The following is a 20,562-nucleotide window of genomic DNA, read 5'->3' on the forward strand; positions in this document are numbered from 1 at the left end:
CTCTCACAAGCTGCCGGTAGACCCGCCGGGAGGCCTACACTTTTCTGCCCCCTGCGCTTCAAGTTACCTGGGCAATTTATAATAACCCCAGAAAAACTACATCTCCCAGGGGCCATTGTATGAGGCTTACCTGCTTCCGTTCAGGACTTCCTGCTTCTCTCTGTTTCCCACAGGTAAATTTAACTTGTCTTTACAATAATGTTGGCAAATTCCCGGTTGGACAATGAAAACAGTGATGTGTCATGTGGCTTTCAAGCTTGCTTTCTAATGTCTGAACAAATGAAAATGATGTCATAGTCTAGTGATGTAATAAGGCTTAGGCTATCTCTGCTCAGACTTGTGTACAGAAAGACTGTAGCCTATATGTTGGAAAGCCTTGTGGAAACTTACCAAGCAGAGAATGTCTTAACAAAACAAACTATTCTGTTGCATCATGGGAAATGTTGGATCAAATGTGGGGCCTTCACCTGTAAAAGTCAGCGGCTCTCAGCCTCTGCAACTTAAATTTCACCTGATTCTTAAAAGTGTGGCACTAAATTACCAGAATATCCCTTTAATCCAAAACAATGCAGATTCACTGCGTTTTTATTTCAGTTGCCACGATTAAAAATAGACTTCAATGTCGTCTCCAGCTGTGAATTGGAAAACGAGCTCATATTTTAGTCAAACCATTGCTGTCCCACTGTTCAGAGGCTCCATGTGGGTGACATCATCACACCACTAGAAACTGCTTCAAATTCATAAATTAAAACTGAGCTGACAAAAATGCTCTGTTTTAAAATGGGTTCCCCAGCTAAAAACACCGGATGGCAGCATCCACACTGTCTTTAGTGCTGCCCACTCGGCCCACAATGCTTCTCCTCAATCACAGTGATTCTGGCCTCATTCCTAGTCTGATAACTACAGCCTGCTTGAAGGTGAAGGCTGTCTATTGAATATTGATCGGCAATCATGAGATCTTACTGTATTTTAGACATCAGATACATTATTTAGCATCAATAGTGGCAAACACCTTAAATTATAAAGTTACTCAATGGTCCCCCAAAACACTTATTCAGTCTTGATTATTACAAAGCACATTTGGATTGATTGGATTTTAATATAGCATGCAATAAAGTCTCAAAATCAATCAAAATGTGATCAGTTTCAGTTATAAAAAAGAACAGCTATCCCTGCGGATGATGATGATGATCATCATCATAAGAAATCACATGTCAAATATTTGATTATTTCCTTATAGTATTCTACAACATGCACCATGCATCCAGCGCGCAGGAACATTACAGGAGTAATATAGACAAAGAAAAGGTGATGAGGTCATTACTGTGTGCCACAGACACACTATAAGTCCTAACATGAATAATATTAGAATATTACAGGGAGTCTGTCGTAATGGGATTATGGCCAGGATTGTCATTGTGTTTTACATCTTCGAGCGGGGGATGACAACGACGCACCAGCAAATCGGATGGGAGAGCAGGTCATCACTGTCTGACAGCGAGAGAGAGAGAGAGAGAGGGAGAGAGGATGGCTGAGTGAGAGGGGGGAGTAGGGGAGAGGGAGGCTGGAGATCAGAGCGCATGCAGCAGATACACAAGGTGCTCCTTCGCTCTCAGACCTGCAGCAGCACTCAAAGATCACGCACGATCAGCCTCAGGATGGCTTAAAAAGTGGATATAAACCGTTCTGCATGCCGGTTGGATTGTATTTCTTTCTTCTCAGACTAATGGAAATCTGAGAGGCTATTTTACGCACACGTGCGAGCGCTCCCAGCGAATCACTGAATGTCCGGATTAAAAAACCTTGTGGATCTTTTTAGGGGGTACGAGACACGTCAGTTAGATGGATGTACGAATCAAATAGGTTTCCCAGGGAGTGGAATATTTTTTAGGCTATACTTACAGCCCGTATGGCTTTACCAAACTCTTCAGGGTCTCCCGGAGCTGGGAAGCCCAACCCCAGTGTCATAGACCTGGGGACAATCTTTGTTGACTCCGACATCATATTTGGGTTTACAAGTCACCTGCTTAAGAGAAAAAACAAGGTAAGAGTGCCGTAAAGGGATGTTTGCAACACGTCATCTCAGAAAGAATGATCTCATTGAATGTCCTATACAGATAAGTGGAAAATGGTGACGAGCCAGACAAATTATGTGCACTGACGGCTCCTGTCCAGTATTCAGGACCTTGAACAGCATCCTCTGTATCTTCTGTTCATGTCTAACTTCATCCTCTGATTTCACTCACCATCACTTTGTCTTATTCAACACTTTCTTCAACATTTTTCAGAAATTAAAAAGTGTCTTAACTTTTATTCTGATTAACTATTGCACGAGTTAATGGAACCAAATCCCTCCAAGGCTTCACAGATATTGGATGATTCAAATAGAAACCAACAGCAAAAGGTTTTTGCACAATCTCAAAATATATATGGCAGAAAAGTGAATTTAATTATCTAATTCTGAATTATATATATTCCAGTGTCTTCAAATAATCCACTTTAAGATTTCGAAATTTTACAGCACACAATAGAAGATATATTTTCCACTGCATGTTCTATACTTTTCAGTTGAACCCGTAGTCTATAATTTGACCTGTAAAATCGGAGGACCAAAGCACGGTGGGGTTTCCTGAATAGACCTGCATCGCTTAAGGACAACAAAAAGAGAAAGCGTTTCAGATGTTGAGGGCAGCAACGCATGTGGCCACTGTGGCTTACATCACCCGCATGAAATATTTAAAGTTGACCAAATAAATATTTAACCCTACTGCGCCCACCTCTCCAGTTTAAAAGATGCTGCTCCGTATTTCTGACAGAGGATGGCGCCAGAGTAACATCAACGACACAGTCCTGCGCCTGGCACGAGAGGCAAAAGTTGCTGATGCACACTGGAACTGGTCTCTGCTGAAACACCAACCTAAAATGAAAAATGAAGTCTAATCGGTTCATTATATTGACTTGGATAAGTGAACACGTGCAACATTATGTCGTTTATATTTTGCATGGAACAGAAATCAGTCCTTCCCATTTTCCCCCCAATGTATTTTTGTATTTAGTAGCCTATTTGTTTTCTATGATCACTCACGAAAGAGTTTCCCACTTTTTAACCTACCAAGCCCATGTTTATACTCATGTACACGGCCAAACATTTGACCTTCTTTACATTAGAGCCCAAAGTTTCCAAAGGGGAAAAAAAAAATGTCAGATTGAATGTTTGGGAAATATGAAATATGGGGATCCGTAAGGCATTTAAGTATATCCATTTGATGAAGCCTAATGATGAAGCATTAGCACTAAGTCTATGGTAGGGATATTTCACTCAGAGTAAGCTGCTATTAGAACGTATGAAAAAACGTAATGCTGTCAGGCAGCTTATAATAACATGATGTTGTCAGCCTTAAAGCAAAAGGAAATACAGCGAAAGTAGCCTATTTTATGGGCTCGCCAGACTAATATAGAGCTATCTCTGTTGACTGCATAGATAACCAGAGTGCTGGATGGAATAACAGCTTTGAACCCCTGTCGTACCCCCACCCTGCGCAGGAAGGTTTCTTCCCCTCCCATTCCAGGAGTTATACCGCCTCCTGCGCACCGCTGACTTCCCTCCTGTACAACACTCCTCCGCAACTTGTAAACTTCTGGGAAACACTCCCCTGGTTGACTTCGTTCAGCAGCTACTGCTCCAGAGCATTGTGACAGATGACTGGTAACTTTCAGTCAAGTCCTCAGTGTAGCCTATGGCTCTTCCTCGCGCTATGAAGTGGCAAAACCTTTGAGTTTGACGAAGACGTTCTCCTGTAACCTTGATCTGGGAGAATGAGCTCATTTGGGAGCAATGCAGCTTCTGATGGAGGAGACCCAAACTGCCGCATGTTCACTGTAAGTGTCTCACTGTGAAGTGAAAAAAAAAAGTGATTTGCTTCTACTTTTAGGCTACAGGTTGGATCGTTTATATTTAGGCTACTTAACGCTGCATAACCTGCATCTCTGTGGTGCGCACTTGGACAGGTGCGTTGTATTCAACCGAGTTGTCAAGGAACAGACAAACAGATTCACTATCACTCTTGCACGCACTTAGAGCGTGAACTGCTCTTCTACGTGCAACGAGTTGACAAAACTTTTTTTTGTTTTTTCTTGTGCTGAAGGTGGAGGGATGTCCGAGTGGAGACTCTCCGGCGACCCCCAGGAAACGACTTCACTCCGCGGAGGAAGCGCGATGCAGCAGCCGGCCTCCTCCCGAGGGCGCCGGGTCGGTTTCCATCTCAGAGTCGGAGGAGAAGGGAGGCTTTTGCCAGCAATGCCAGAAGAAAGTGTCAGAGCTGAAGAAGCAAGCGCTTGCTCTGGCAGACCAAAATTCACTGAAGGTTGGTCCTGTTTTACACTCTTTTAGTGGCCACAATCTTAATTTCACTTTCCAACCGTATTGCATTTGTTAAAACCTTAAAATCGGATTATTGAGATCATCTTAATTCCCCTGCTGTTTTACAGTGTTTCTTGTTAAAATAGTCACATTTGTTTCAAAAAGTCAACAGGCAAGAAAGTTGTAGTTGTTATGATGAACACAGAGTTGTAATAAAACCTCTCATTCTGAGATGCTGTAACATTTCTGTTGAGATACTTGTTTTTTCTCACCCGCCTGCACCTGCTCCTCACACTAACGTGTGGACAATGAAATTAGATCCATTTGACTGTTTCTAACTAGCAAGAAAGCTCCCACCATCCACACTTACAGTTGTTTATTGCCATACTCAACTTCAAATGCTGGCCTTGTATGTGAAAATGGAAGCTTTTGAGACTTTGAAAGTGGCCCATTGTTTGGCTAAACAATGCTTATCTTTTTATTTTGCTGCTGGGTGTGGGGGGTCGAGGGGGGCTGAAATGAGCGAGCCGCTCATGTAGGAGACTGAGGAGGAAGTTAAGTCCCAGTCGACCTTCGCTGTGCATTGAAAGTGTTCCTGTATGGCTGCTCCCACAATTCCCACCGCTGTTAAATATAGGCCCTGAGACCCGTTGTGGCGGGCTGGGTCTGCCCTCGGGTCGGTTCTCCTTTGTTTTCCCGTTTTAGAGGGAGAGTCTTCAAAGTCAGATTGGATTACAGCTCTTCAAGGTTCACCCCAAATCCCACAGCACCTGATGTCCATACGGGAACAGGTATACAAGGGACAAGGGGGCATTTCTGTAGCACCTGGGCTCTCTGTTTGAGACATCTGTATGTGTGGTCTGATTGTTGTAGGTAGTTCTGACTGTATCAGATCTACATTCAGGTATCAGGTGAGTCCACCCCGTAAACACATTAACTTAACCCTAACTGCTATTATCTGCCCTGGGAAATGACCTCCCCTTTTTAGTGTGGGACCCTCCAGCAGTACGTTGTGGCCTTCACCAGGTGCTCTGTGTGGTAGAAAGAGATGAAGACTTCCCGTTTTCCCCCCTATTTTGCACTTGTTGATGGCTAAATTGGGCCTTAATACCGGGGTGGCAAACGGTGATGGCAGGGTGCTGTTATTGTACCAGGGTCATGGTATGGGTTTCCCTCGCTGAAGGATAATAAACCCATTGTCTTTGCGAGTTTGTGCTGCTCACCTGTTGGGCCTCTTTGGATGGATGCGGTTTTGGATGATCGCTTCCAAATTACTTCCTCCATGGAGGGATTGAGGTCAACAGGGTTATTCATGCGGCCTGCCGGTGAGTCTGGGATCCCGATACCTGCTCGGGGTCCGGCCAGTGTTGTGTCTGCAGTTGTCATGGGAAAAAACGAAAGCGGAGACTGTTTACCCGAGGTCACACTTCCCCTCCCTCCCCATCCGTCCGCCTTCCCGTTTCTGTAAAGAGGAAGTCGACTTGGTCCCCAGACGTCCCTCTCCCCCCTCTCCCTGCCTGTAGACGTATTGTTTGAATACAGTTGTAGTAGATAAAAATTCAAGGAAGAGTGTTTGGGTAGAGTGAATGTGCTTTCAGACATGAAGCCTGACGGAGGGAAAGTTAACTTTCACCCACACCGAAGCCTCCCAGACAGCTTTTGTATTTTCCTGTTTGGGTCTAAAGGAGCCAGCGTACAGTAGGCCTCTGTCCCACAAGAAAGTTGGGGAGGTAAAGGCCTTTTCTTGTGGTGGAAGTGGACAATGGCAGCAATGCAGTAAAGTTTTTGTGCACAAACCACTGGGTCAGCATTAAAAAACTATTTTACATGAAAGCATTTACGTCCACATCCACTGTCCTTTCAAGGACAGTGTTGTTTTTTTGTTTGTCTTTATAACCATTTAAACTGCACATACAACTACAGTTTATACACATAATTTGCAGTGCTTGTGTAATTATAACTTTTCTATGAAACCTTACTGAAGGCTTAACCCCAAATTAACGTTAGTGAAATGATGTTCTTGAGTTGCCACCTCTTCGTTTTATCTGCCTTGAAACAGTTATTTTTTTATTCAGATCGCAGATGATGAAAACCCTCTGGGAAAAAAAATGCCCCTTTCTAAAAGCACAGGCACAACCAGAAGAGACACTGAAAACCTCCAGACTTGATCTAATCAAGGGAATTCACCTACTTAGTTTGAATAAACAACACCTACAGTAATAAGTGACTTCAATAGTGAAGAGGAGACAGTCTGGATTCAATAATTGTAGGCTGTGCTCATTGTGGCTGGACACAGCGGCTACATACGGTATGATGTAAAGGAAGACGACCGCTTAAATCTCATCTTCAAAAAAACAATTAGCTGCTTACTGTAATCAGAGGATCTGTCAAGGATCAGCCCTGATAGGACCAACCTCTGCACATACACGCTAACTGTTGTTTTGTGAAACCCTCCCACCCGAAAGGGATATTTTATATTTCTGTTGTGTGTTCTGTGATTATTGTACGTGTGTCAGTGACATCATCAGGTGATCAGACTTGCATAGTGACAGTATGATGGGGTTGTTGTGACCTGGAAGGATTATAATTCTTCGCTTGTAGCCAGCCTCAAACAGATCGAGCCCTTCAGTAACAGATAAAAGGAATATTCATGTTCCTTTATGTCTTTTTTTTTTTTTTTTGGAAAGGGCTAATCTTAATTATATTCACTGAACCATGAGAGAGATGACATTCAGAGAGAATGGAAGCCCGACAGTCAGGATTATGTTGGTGAAATATGTATGGAGGTGCATTGTTAGCTGCCTGGCTCTGTCCAAAGGTAACAAAACCCTACCAACTTCCAAACGAATGATATCTTGTTTTTTTAAAAAGTGTAAAAAAGACGTGCTTTGGAGTCTTATGTGCCAATTTGTTTCTTGTAGTCACTTGTGCTGGTTCAGCACTTTCCCCCCGTTTCCAGTCTTTGTGCTAAGATAAATTAGCTAGCTGTTGAGTGTAGTTTCATATTTACCATACAGACAAAAGAGTGCTATTCATCTTCATCTACTCACGGGCAGAACGCAAAGAAGTGCATTTACCAAACCGTTTTCTTTTAGGATTTCATCTGAGAACACTTAGACTGTAATTTGTGTGTTTTCACTCATAAAGTTGAACTTTTAAACACGGAAATGTTTTGAGTTTCAAAGCCTTTGAAAGCATTTTGGTTTGGTTTAATTGCAGAGACTGCAGGTCTTTGATAAAGTCAGCAGTGCTAACAGACGCTCATAAATATTGAAGCCTATGAATTTAAAAGCAGTGATGGTCCTTGTGAACTCTATTAGCTTGCTGACTGATTAACAGAAAATGTCCTGCAGGCCTGTGATGGGTGAAGATTTGGGATTAAATTGAGCTGTTGGAGGTCGGTTGCAGCCAGACCTCACCTTTCTGATGACCTTTGCTCCCGTGGAAACAGCGGCACCGATCACCATAGAGATTGAATTATAATGAGTGGTGAATCAAGTTAAATCTTGATGATAGAGAGCGAGCGAACCACTAGCTCATCATGAATACGATGCACTGCTGATGTGTGCACGATGTGTCTAAACCTATTATGGATGGCGTGTGTGAGTGTGACTATGAATGTGGCTGCACCAATTAATTTGAAGCATTAGGTCCTTTGCCAGTTTTTTCATGTTGAATTCATAAATTATGGGAACATTAATTCTCACAAATGACTCATTGGGATTCATGGTCGATTTGTTTCTGCTTTGTTTCTCGTTTGACCCTCGATCCGCTCAAAGTGCCGACTTGTTAGTGCTTCCTTGTAAGCATTTTAAATCAGATTTTGTTTCCTAAAGTGCTGAAATAAGGAAATCTATCAACTCTTTGTCATCCAACAAATGTTTCTGGGTCAAATACTCACGGACATGTTATGATCTGAGTTTCTTTGACTTTGGTTTGTGTGAAATAAATACTGTGTGACGTACTCTGTTGCTTTTCGCTTGTTTTCTAAATGCATTCTGTGCCTCTGTGCCCACTTTGGATTTGGATATCTGTCACTAGAGAAGTAGGGCAGAGTGTGCAGTTGCCATGGCCGATGAGCCAAGAATATTACTCTGCTGTTTATAGTAATGCACATAGATGAGTGTGTGTGTGTGTGTTTATAAGTGAGTGTAAGAGAAGTGGGTAAGACCAGGAGTGACGGACAAGACCTGGGTGAGAAGCCTACCTGGCTACTGTTTCTCACATGAGTTTGCGAGCAGTGTTGCCTCTCCTTTGTTGACTGACCTCTGACCTTTCTGTCAGTTCTCCCAGCCTTTATGGTGGGTTAGAGTTTCAGGGGGCCGACCTGGGCTGGAGCAGGTGTACGCTGCCAGGTTCGCTGCAGGAGGGCAGACGTGTAGAGGACCGAGTGACTGGCAGATGGAGGGAGGAAACGACAGAGAAAATAAAAAAGGCCGTGTGGAAAAAAAAAAAAAAAAATACCCTCCGGTTGTGAAACCTGAGCTGACGTAGAGTTAAAACAGAGCATGACCATATTATTCTATTCACCTCTAAGCACCTGAGCCCCTGAGGCTCTGTGTCTGTGTGTGTGTGTGTGTGTGTGTGTGTGTGTGTGTGCGTGTGCGTGTGCGTGTGTCCCTGCTCAGCAGTGCGTGCTCTGCAGAGAGCCTCCTGGTAGGAGATGAGAGACGAGACAGGAGAATAGAGAAGACTGTGGGCTGAGCCGTGCACTCGCTTCATCCCTGCATGCCGCGTGACTTCTGCTTTATGGCATGTGGCTGTATTAAACTGTAGAGCAATAATCTGGTGTCAAGTGGTGCAGAGACCACAGACATCAGTCATGGTGCTACCGTGCTGTACTGAATACGTGAGCCTCAGCAGCATGCAGTTGTTCACTGCCACTTTACCTCAGTCCCCACAGCTTCATTCATTCCTTTCTAATGACTGGGGAGTGGAGGGACTGCAATAGTTTTTTTTGTTGTAGATCTAAATGTGTCCATGGCACAAGTATCCTATTGCCACTTATGTTGACATCTCTAAACAATACCAATCTCTACTTGAGTGGACCCAGTGGCGTAGAACAAAGGACACTTTTTGGTTCAAGTACTGCAAGAGCTTAATTGCCTTGGAAAAAAAACAACATTACTCTCTTTTTTGAACTTCTGAGCAGCCAGAGCTCTTTAAATGTGGACGATGGAATAACCCGGTCACCAGTTACAGGGAGCGTAAAGAGTTTCTTATTCACTTTCCTGCTTCCAGATTTTCACAGCTGGTCCTGCTTTCAGAGCACTTTTATGGGCCACAAACCTTATTTTCGAACCTAAGGGCAACTCTGGAATGAAAGCCACATCTTCACTGTGTCTGCTGCAGTTTCATTTTACATCTTTAATTTGGTGAGCTGAAAGTGAATTGACCCCAATTGTGACTGGCCAGTCTTCTACTTATCGCAATTGCAATAGTAAATTGCTATGAGGCAGAGTGCAGGAAATGGGTTCAGGGTGTGCAGATTCAAGAGCTGATGGGCCTAAATGGAAACTGAGTCGCAGTCAGGCTCATCACTTTTCATCAGGAAGCGAGTGGAGGAATCTGTTGGAGGAGGTTGAGGAATTCTCCACCTGGAATAACTGCCATTCCTCACGTCTGCGCTCCTGGCTGCTCAGAGGAGCACATCCACAGCGGGCAAGATGAAACAGGAGCTGACTGAGGCTCCCCAGCAGATGCCCACAGACACACACACACACACACACACACACACACACACACACACACACACACACACACACACACACACACACACACACACACACACACATCATCTACATACATAGGCACATGCTCATGTCCTCGTCTGGCCATCTGGCCCTTCCTGTTACGGCTGCATGCCACTTTAATGTCAGTGAGCTGTCCAGATGTTCCTGTTACCTGTGAAGGTGAGCAGAGCTATTCAGAGCCGTATAGGCCTGGGAATTTTTTCTCTGCCGCCTTCAGTTATTGTAAAAGTTTCAGTGCCTCTTTCAGTCGGCCTATTATCCTGAATAGCAACTATTCAGCAAAGACGTTCAGTCAAAGTTTGCGGTTTTGTAAACCGGCTGCATAATTAACATATAATGACCTGATGAGAAAGCAACAAGTTATCGAAGGCCATGAAGCGTCACGCTTTGTGCAGTGTCTCAGCTGTTCTTGCCAAGAATTAGAGAAGAAGATTCATCCCACTCCTGTCTCTCCAGAAGCAGCACCATTGGACAACAGACTTCCCCCTGCTCCAGTTGTTATCCTAAAATAACCTAACTGTCTCCTTTTATGATTAATAATGAGAGAAATTGAAAATGTATCTCTGGAAATGACTCCTTGTACCAGTGCTATTATTTGTGTGGCTGGAATCAGATTATTTGGAATTGTTTACTTTTTCTGTTTGAGAAATGCTTGAAAACACTAATTGATTATTGTATCATCTTGAGCAAGAGCAATTATATTCAAAGTGCCTGTTAGTTGGTCACAGATGTGTATTTACTTTACTTCGTTCGGACATAACTCAGCATGTATCTACTTTGTTTTATTAACAATAATCTTTACATAAGACTTTAAATCAAAGCACCTCGTAAAGCTGAGATTCGGACAACACCTAAATTCTCTTCTTAGCGGGTTTGAAGAATGATGGCAACCCACAATAACACTTGTCTGAATGGGCTTGCTGCTATTTGGTGAAGGATCATGTGTTAACAAAGAGCCAGACTGAAATGAAACAATGGATCTGCAGTTGAAGGCTGACAGGGCGATGTGTGGCAGCACAGCACAGGTCCACAGAGTCGGAGAACAGAAAAACAAAGGCTGAAATGTCACTGAACAAAGAACCGAAATGCAACATGAAGTGTAACCAGCGGGAATTAATCAGTTTGACTTGTTACTGTAGGGTGAGCTGTGTGTGTGTGTGTGTGTGTGTGTGTGTGTGTGTGTGTGTGTGTGTGTGTGTGTGTGTGTGTGTGTGTGTGTGTGTGTGTGTGTGTGTACATGAGATTGTGAATATTTTTTTCTTTCTGTGGCTCCCGGAGCTCGGCACCATATGTCATGTTGAAGTGAGACATGTACAGTCCGGGCAGACTGCAGTCCATTATTGAGTCGGATTCAGAGTATTGGAAAAGACATAGTTGTTGAGATAAATTTTCAACATGGTACAGAGACACTGAGGAGCGCTGAGTTGGAGGTAATCTCCTGCTGGCTCCATAAAACGCACTCAATTGACAGCAGGCCTTGTGGTAGCAGACAAATCGCCTGGCTTATAGCAATGTGCTGAAAGAGAATGCCAACGCTGTGTGTCTTCGCCAAGATGGATATGCAGACAGCAAACTCCGGGCTGTGTTGGGCGTGGCTCCCTCGCTCACGGCAAACAGTGGATCAGTCGGTGCTTGAGTTGGACTTGACATTGCCGTGTTTCTTTTCCTCTTTGGCAGATGTTAATGAAGCGTCTACTTCTCACCTGCCAGTTCACAAGGCTGCAAGTGTTTGGCCTCTTTGGCAATGTTTGCCCTCAGACAGGGAGAGAGGCAGCGAGAGAAGCAGGTTTGTGAAACTGCAGCGCTTGGTAATAATTCAGTATGTGCCAACTTTCACATTATGGGATAAGTCACGTGATGCATGTTCATTTGTTTTGATTAGAGAAGCTTTAAGTCATTTTGCTGCACAAAAGTTTGTTCAGAGATCGTCGACGCTAAGGAAACATACAGTACTGGCTAACTGTGAGCAAACTAATCTTGTCACACAAAAAGTCCAACAGGGTAAATTGATGTTTCTTTCTGTGGAGGAGCTGTAGTAAAGTGCGGTTGTGGCTTGCAGCTTCTCTATAAGTGCACCAGCGAGCTCTCGTGCCATATTTCTCTATATGTGTCCAGGTGACAGTGTGCATGCATCTCTCCGTGATTCTCTTTGTGTTTGTGTAATAGCAGATGGATTGTGATGGGCTGTGTTGGGATTGGTAGACGGGCTGTGTTAACTCATCTTACTGGACTTCCCCCCCGACTACGCTTTGGGCTATTCTTTACTGTCAGGAGTTCATTCAGATACGTATATAGTGCTCCATAAATCCTGGCGCGCTGTGAAAATGCCAGTCAAAGTTCACGCTGCTCATGTTCATTTCATGCTTGAGCGTCCAGCTCCGAGAGCGAGGATGAGTGTGTGTATTGACGATGTGTGAATGTGCGCGTAAGTACCAGAGGAAAAAGAAAGAGACGAAGCACATTCAGAGTCCCTCCATCCTTTCCACTTTGCCGCAGAAGTCATCCATCTTTCTGATCTTAACTGCTACCAATTTATGATTGCATTATTACGGTCAGTGTTTTATCCTCATTCCAGCTCAGGAGACCTGGTGGTGGTCTGGTTAATGGAGAAGGTGATGGAGAAGGTGACTGGCCAGTGCCATTACTCTGGTACTTGCTGGGTTTAGATTTAGTTTCAATATGGTGAGAGTTCAAGGTTTCTGTACTGTGCTGTCCTGCTGTCTTCAGCTGTTAGTTCAGTGCTCATGTTAGCTCAAGCCATGGATCATCATTTTATCAAACTATTAGCTTAATTATCTTTAAATCATCAAATGAACATCTAAAGCTTCAGATTTGCACCGCGGCCCTTCTGTAGGCCGAAGGAGCAGAAATACAGAAGTGCAAAGTGTGTTTCCATGTGCATTTATTTTCACTGTTAAATGACTTGACCTTGCAATTTGTCTGCTGACATTTGAAAGGAAATGGCATAAGACCAGCATTTGACAAAATGACAGCAAAGTTGTTTTTATTCCCAGGAAACAATGTCTTGCTGAATTTCTCAACAGGCGGAACCCTGGAAAGGTCAATCTCAGCTGTATGGATTTTCATAATGTATTTTCACCAGAAATAGTCAATCAAGCCACAGCAGCTGTGTTGTTTGTCTGTGATTGGCAGCTGAAGTCTTTTTCCTCTGACTGGCACACTTTTGTACTTTGAGGGAAAATGTTTCAGCAGCTTTCAAAACAGCAAAGGCTGAAATAAAAATATGGGTTGTTTTTTTTGTACTTTTTTTGTGCCTTTGTACTCCTTGATGCAACAACATCGTGAGAAACGGATGTATTGTTAAACCTTCTTACCTATTAGACAAACTTTTAAGGACTTCTCACTCACGAGTGATAAGAAGGAAGCAGCAGAACTGTTATGTGCAAAACTCAGCGCTTGTAAAGTTAATTCAGAGTCGATAAAGGTGTAACATTTATCGCATAGGTGCAAAGCTGCCCTGTTGTATAGTGCTGAACACGGAAAACACAAAGGGAGGATAATTAGATTTATATTTAGATCAACAGATATTTACTGTCGAGAGAAATTGTGCCATCTCGAGTTGGTCATTACTCCCAGCAGATGCTTGTGGAGTAAACCTTCCCCTGCCTCTCTCCCATGAACCGACTCCCATTAATAGAGCCGTCCTTTATGCTTCCCCTCTAGTTACTGCCGCTCTATTTTATGATGTCACTCTCTTTGCTGAAGAGCTCTGGGCTGTTTTATCTCCTTCGTGTGTGTCGGGCACTTAAACTTAAACCTCTCTGTTTACGAGTCCCAAACTGCCTCTCCATCCTCTGCGTTCACCGCTCAGTACCAGTTCAGCTTCGGCTGTAAAAGCAGAGCCGTCCTGGCCGTTCTGCTGGGAACCCGCTGCAGGGCCTCACGGTGCGGACCCCCAGCTAAGTGCCCGACTCACATGCTGAGTGTGAGAACAAGACTGCGGAGGATTGTTTGACAAAGTATGTGTGTAAGTCTTTCTGCTGCATTTGCAGTGAAACATTTTATGCAATGCTGACGGAGCTTCTCTGTGATTACTGCTCTCTGGCCTAATTGGGCGCAGTTAGATTGCCTCACCATTTCACTTTCATTGGGAGATGCCTTGGGTTAGCATTTTGTTCCTACACGCTGGCGTTTCTGTCTGAAATTGTCATCGTTAATGTTCCGTGTATTAGGTCCTCAGCTGCTCTTTATTTTTGCCACAGGCTGTTTGGCAGCGGCTCGCCCCCGTGCTTCTCTCAGACACGTCCACATCAACACGATTGATTGTAGCTGTTGTTTACTCCTCTAAATTTATGCACCAAACAAAAACATTGCTGGAATGCCTTTGAACATGTCTGTGCAACGCGGAAATGCTGTCCCTGCTCAGATACCCGGTGAACAGGAGGGAAGCTCTCGGGCAGGAGGGAAGCTCTCGGGGAGCACACCTGTGCTCGTGGCCTTGGTGAATTCCTGCCAAGCTTTACTGCTCAGATCGGGAGTGAACGCTGTATTTGTGTTCACTCCTCTGATCCTTTGCACTTTTACAAGTTGTGTTAACTTTAGTTTGATGTTCAAGCAATGTGTTGGTTTCCAGGGGAGGCTTTAGTCATACAAAGCCATGCTGACCTTTGACTTAAGTTCATGTTCAGAAGTAATCCATGTGATCTCTTTCATTTCATTTACTGGCATCAGTTGGATGTTGTGTACTCCTGCGCTGCCTCTGACCTCTCCGTGCCTGACCCCTGCACACTTTTTCTCTCCTTTTATTGTGAGCAATCCTCCACCAACATGGTCACACGGTCATTACCACATCCACGAAGGAGACGTTGCCCCCTCCTCCCCTCTCTGTCCATCCACTGACCCCTCGGTCCCCCCCCCCCCCCGCCTAGTCCCACGCTGGGTGTTTATGTCCTCATCCCTTTGTGAGAGAGGAGCTGTTTGGGCCGCCGTGTCCAGTGGCAGGACCAAACTGGGGTACACTTGAACTCCCACAGAAGCGGTCACTGCAGACCACATTTGAACTTAATTTGACCTGTCGGATTGGACTTGGAGTGCGTTTCCATCTCCTCTGTGCATTTTCTCAGCCTCTTAAACGTCCTGACAAGTACGCATGCTCACAGCACGCACACGTAATCAGTTTTTGCCAGAAGTTGGTTCCCACACTAGAATTGCAGCTCAGAAAGTGATTCTTGCATGAGCTGTTAAGTTATAGAGGGTGCTGTAAAAGTCCTACAGTAGCCATTGAAAGTCACGGTGGTGTGGGGACGGAGGGCTCAAGGCTCCTGCAGCAGCTGAACAATGCTTAATTAGCTCATAAACAAAAGCTAGTGGGGGATCAAAAAGGGCAATCAAATGTCCCGTTCCTTTGAGCTTCTCTCACCATCAACAAAGCCTCCTCTAATGGCCCCATCACTCCACTTGTTGTGTCTCACCGCGGTGTGCTTCCTGAAACATAAAAGGCACACATTCCCAAAAAAAAGCCTCGGACAAGAGACGCTCGTCGTCCACAACACCCCTTTGCTTTGAAAGCCGCCCTCTGAGGCCAGCTCCACTCCCAACCCCGGCCTACTTCTCCCTGCCAGATATTGACATTGCTCCTCTGCTCACCTCGGCGGTGCATGTTTGGTTCCCCGTGGCGACCACTGCCGCTTTCATCTCTCCTCTTTCAGCCTTGTGTCCGTGACTTTGGTGGTCTGTTTTATTGCACTCCTTTGTGTGACGCTGTGCTGGCACGCTACTGGGAGCCTGAGGAAGCGCTCTGCACACAGAAAAACCGTTCCAGGCTCTGCAAGGGTTATTCAAGCTTATTGTGAAGACAGGTGCGTGTGTGTGTGTGTGTGTGTGTGTGTGTGTGTGTGTGTGTGTGTGTGTGTGTGTGTGTGTGTGTGTGTGTGTGTCTGTCTGGAATGTGTTTGTGTGTCTGCGCGCACGCTTGTGCGTCACCGTGGCTTGGTGTCCATGTTTTTACTAGACAGCGAGTGTGTTATTTTTTGTGTGTTTGCACACGAGGCCCTCTAAAGAAAATAGACCTCCTGCGCCACACGAGGACAGCTCGGCAGCAGGTCGGAGGCAATCTCTGCTTGTTTGTCCGACTATGTTATCGTCTCCTGTTTCCTGTCAAAACAGGAAAAGACAGGGGCGAAAATGGAGGCTCGGAAAGTGCTGCCTTGATGTGTGTTGGCTGCAGGTCCAACTCTGCCTGACAGTGACCCTCCCGGCCAGGAAAAACAGACCCGTTCTGGGCGTAACCCACAGTGGGATACTTCATGGTGTTATTTTTATCACTTTCACAAAGCACAGCGAGGGATGCTTTTCCCAGCTGTTGACACAGGTCTGGGTCATTTTTGTCTCCAAAACAGGCCAGCAGTGGAGAGAAGGAGACGCTCCATCTGGCCGTGTCCCTTTGGCTGGCAGCCTCACATGATTGTGGTCTCTGTTTAGGAAGGGAAATCCTTTTTAACATTTTGTTAATCATGAAAGCGAGACACTCCTTTTCTTTGGATGATCCCTGGACCTCAATCACAATACCTTTTCCATCAAGCTGGAGCTGTCCACCGACTTTATCCATCCATCACATGTATTTGTTCATTTTCTACAAGAGGATGGCACACGCGCACACACACACACACACACACACACACACACACACACACACACACACACACACAGAGCAGACCTGCTAAATACTCTTTTTTTAAAAAAAATTTTATGGGATGCAACTGTGAGTGCATTCCAGACAGTAAGAGTCAGCTATCACTGGTTCAGGCGGAGGATTGCTACTGATGGCATGGCAGGTAGAAGCTCCAGAGTCTGCTGTGATATTGTTAAATGAGAAGGCACGGACAGGCGTGCAGCACAAACAGCTGATTAGGGAGCCAACTAATTGTTAACTGGTGAAAAATGATAACCACCTCCTGCTCCGCCGACCTCAGGGAGCCCCGGTGTAAAACTGAGAGTTGCTCTTGTGGAATTCCAAGAGTTTGAAGGCACCGCTAAGTTTAGCTCTTTATGGGGTCTCTATAAACGAAAGAGCTTCTCGCACAAGAATGCTATTGTTGCACTAACCAGACTGCACCGAGCCGGCTTTTCTGTTTTTGTTTTACCAGCTACTGTATTCGTGTGCACAATGAGGCTCGAGTGACCACAGAATCCAAGTGTGACCTTGCTGAGGCAGAGGTTTCTTTTTTGTTTGTGTGATTTTTATGAGCTGTTCATGAGACCAGACAGGTAAACATCAGCAGTCGCTCCTTCAGCACGTAGCATTTGGATCGGCAGTTGTGGGGTGCTCCTCTCTCCGTGACCCAGATTAAGATGTGGCGCGTGCTCGCTGACTGAGGTCGATGTCATCAGCAGAGAGGTTGGAGTTCATTTGTCTTTCTTGACAGACCTTCAGGTGGTGTTCCAGTGCTTTGGCAGAAGGCCACACCGATGCTGACCTCCATGAGTTGCGCAATTAGTTAGCCTTTGACCTCTCAGTCCCACAATCAAAACCTGAGCATGGACGGGGCATGGCTCTGCATCCCCAAACCCACTTTAGATATGTGTGTGTGTGTGTGTGTGTGTGTGTGTGTGTGTGTGTGTGTGTGTGTGTGTGTGTGTGTGTGTGTGTGTGCCACAAAAAGGCACATGAACCATGGGGGTTCAGTCTTCCATAATGTAATAGCTCTAGTCCTACCTCTTGTCTCAGTGTACTTCATTAAATTAACCAAACAATTGAATTGAAGCCATGCATAAAACTTGACCTGAATGAAGTCTGCCTCTTTTCTATTCGCCTCCACTCATGAATTTATAAAAGACCCTTAAGACTGTATCTGTCTGCTACAGACCTTACAGCTCTTCTTTGAGTGACTGTTGTGTTTCCTACCTTGAGAAACTGTTTTTAAAGGGAAGCTCTATTTTTTTTCAACACTATTTTCGCATCCAAGTGCCTTTTGTTACAACACTTTCTGAAAATGGTCCAATATCAAGTGAGAGGGCTTCAGCTGGCAGCTGTAAACGGGCTACACTGTAATTTATTTGGGCAATTGCACCCTGTCAGTGTACAAAGTGTTTGTTTCTGACAGACTCGGATCCTTTTTATTATATAATATATTGTCTGACAACTTTATGTAAAGGATCCCTAACCTGAAACAGAAAAACTGGACCAATTTAAAAAAAAAATGTTGTCCCCATTTGTCAATTAGACCCAAAACGATGGAAGAATAAGATTGAAAAACACCAAAGTTTCCCTTTAACTGTGTGTTTTCATGCTCTTAAATGCAGTTAAAACTCATCACTCTTGACTTGTGGAGGCAGACAGACTCATAGACCCTTGAGCTGAAAGTTTAAATCCCATCTCATCTCATCTCAAACACTATTTTCACTTTATTTGACTTCTATCTTTTGCTTTGGCTCTGAACATGCGATTCAGCGGGGAACGTGCAGCTGTATTTCTCTCTCCGGATGGCGTGTTTCTCCATCCAGCTGAATTAACTCAGCTCTTACTGACATCTGCAATGTTGTGACATTTCATACAAGCAGGCAAAAAGAACTCCAACTTCAAGCTGCCGACAACTCGAAGGTTTTCTGTTCATTTGATGATGTACAGTGACAGCAGTAATGTCCTTGTCCGCCCATGTTGGCGTCCCTGACATGAGAATAGAAACGGTTTTGAAACTTTTCTTTTAAATGATTGGTTGTGCAGAGAAAAAGTAGATTGACAGTCTCCTATACTTATATTGCGTTTCATTAACTGGTGACTTGTTCGAGCCTCATATAGAAGCACATGGAAAAAGCTGGATTACTTATAAATTGGTCTTCGTCCTCCTGCATGTGCTGGAATGTGTTTAAGCATCACTTCTATGAACCTTTTAAAAAAAATTTTTTTTTACATATAACAGGGATGTGTTTCATTTGACCTCATTCTAACTTAAAATATTACAGAATGAATCCACATTGGATGCTAAACATATATTTCACACAAATTAATGAAAGTAAAAAAAAAAAGCAACATAAATAAATGAATAAATGCATTTCAGCCCAACCAGTCGTCAGCAACTCATTTGAATACTAAGTGAAATCGTTGGAGTAGCTTTATGTTGTAGGCCGCGAGGCCATTTCCAGGCTGCCATTGTTACTAAAAGACAAAGTGGCAAAATGTGCATGGGACATTTTTTTGATAAGCTAAGCATTTTCTAGGATAGTGAATGAAAATCCTTCAGAGTCAATAAGTGGATTAGTGTGTGCTATTCTCCACCGAGATAGTTCAGCCTACTTCCTTATCTTTCTGAGATTTAACTGAATGTGTCTAGACGTCTCAATTAGCAAGAAAAAAAAAAAAAAACCAAACAGATACTGGTTAGTGCTTATCTTACTGTGTTTTTTTCTATCAGTTCCCGCAGCAGCCTTCAATGTCTAGTTCTCATAAACAGACAACAGTTTTCTATTAATACAACCCTTCCTGGCTGAAAGCCCTGGGCTGATGTTTAAATTTCTATTATCAGTGATAATTGTGTTCTGTGAGAAGTCATTGGCATGGTAATGACATCTTTCATGATAAATTAGTATCCCCCCCCTCTCTCTCTCTGCTGTACCTACACCGGGCTGTTGCACCAGACTGATTCCGCCTCTCACAACTCTGCTGCTCCATTGTTCTGCCGACACGCAGCGGCTTTGTGAGACACAAAGCGTGTCACTGCTCGCCAGACTGGGAAGTGGATGGGACGGGGAACGCTGGCACAGCGCACCTCGGCTCAGGATTTGTGCTTTAGAGTCTGAACGCAGTTAAAGGAGCAGAAATGTGGGCCTAACCTTTCGCTCGCTCAATAGTCCCCACAGCCTTTGTGATGTTAAAGAGTTAGCCTGTTGCTCACATATCTGTGCCAGCACATGGTCCGACAAGTGAAAATTTAGATATCCGCAGAATAAAAAATAAAAGAAACAAAAAGTGCCACGCTCAACAATAACCACTTACTGCGCCTCATTATGTACCTTCTCCTCACACACTGAATCTACAGAGTCACTCCATGTGGAGAGATTGAGTGGGAGGGAGACTGAAACACTCAGCAACACAAAACTTTAATATTTATTCCGATATGGCAGCTTGCCAGCAAAATTACTGTACCGTCCATTTCAAGGGGAAGTGGACCGAATAATTGTTGCAGGATACTCCACGTTATTTCATACCACTTTATTTTCCAGGAGTATGTAAAGATTTGCATTTTCTGACAAGGTGAAGGTTGAATTATTGCAATAAGGTCCTAAAATGAGCCGCATATGGACCTTGTTGATCCATGTGTAAATGTGCTGCTTGGTCATGAAAAACTATTTAAATGTTGTTCTAAAAATGGTTGATTCTGATCATGGTGTTGATATGTAGTCTGAGATTTTTCCCATTATGGGATCTGGAGGATTTTGATGGAGCACTGTTTGTAATTACTTCTGTTTGAGCATGACTAACTCCCTTTGCAT

At 44.2% G+C, this 20,562-nt stretch overlaps 1 protein-coding gene across 1 annotated transcript in view; it reads left to right on the top strand.

Annotated features, from left to right (window-relative positions):
- The first annotated feature begins 3,683 nt into the window (after nucleotides 1-3,683).
- The window catches only part of kif26ab (kinesin family member 26Ab), a 63,839-nt gene continuing 46,960 nt past the window's right edge, over nucleotides 3,684-20,562 (top strand). Inside the window, exons 1-2 of the mRNA XM_069152184.1 lie at nucleotides 3,684-3,879; nucleotides 4,146-4,364. Of these exons, the coding sequence (XP_069008285.1) occupies nucleotides 3,817-3,879; nucleotides 4,146-4,364 (282 nt within the window). The 5' untranslated portion in view covers nucleotides 3,684-3,816. The remainder of the gene's footprint in view (nucleotides 3,880-4,145; nucleotides 4,365-20,562) is intronic.

Source organism: Embiotoca jacksoni, unplaced genomic scaffold (genome assembly GCF_022577435.1).
Source record: "Embiotoca jacksoni isolate LCO1_2020_lvr unplaced genomic scaffold, fEmbJac1.0.p SCAF_18, whole genome shotgun sequence".
In the NCBI taxonomy this organism is placed as follows: Eukaryota; Metazoa; Chordata; class Actinopteri; family Embiotocidae; genus Embiotoca; species Embiotoca jacksoni.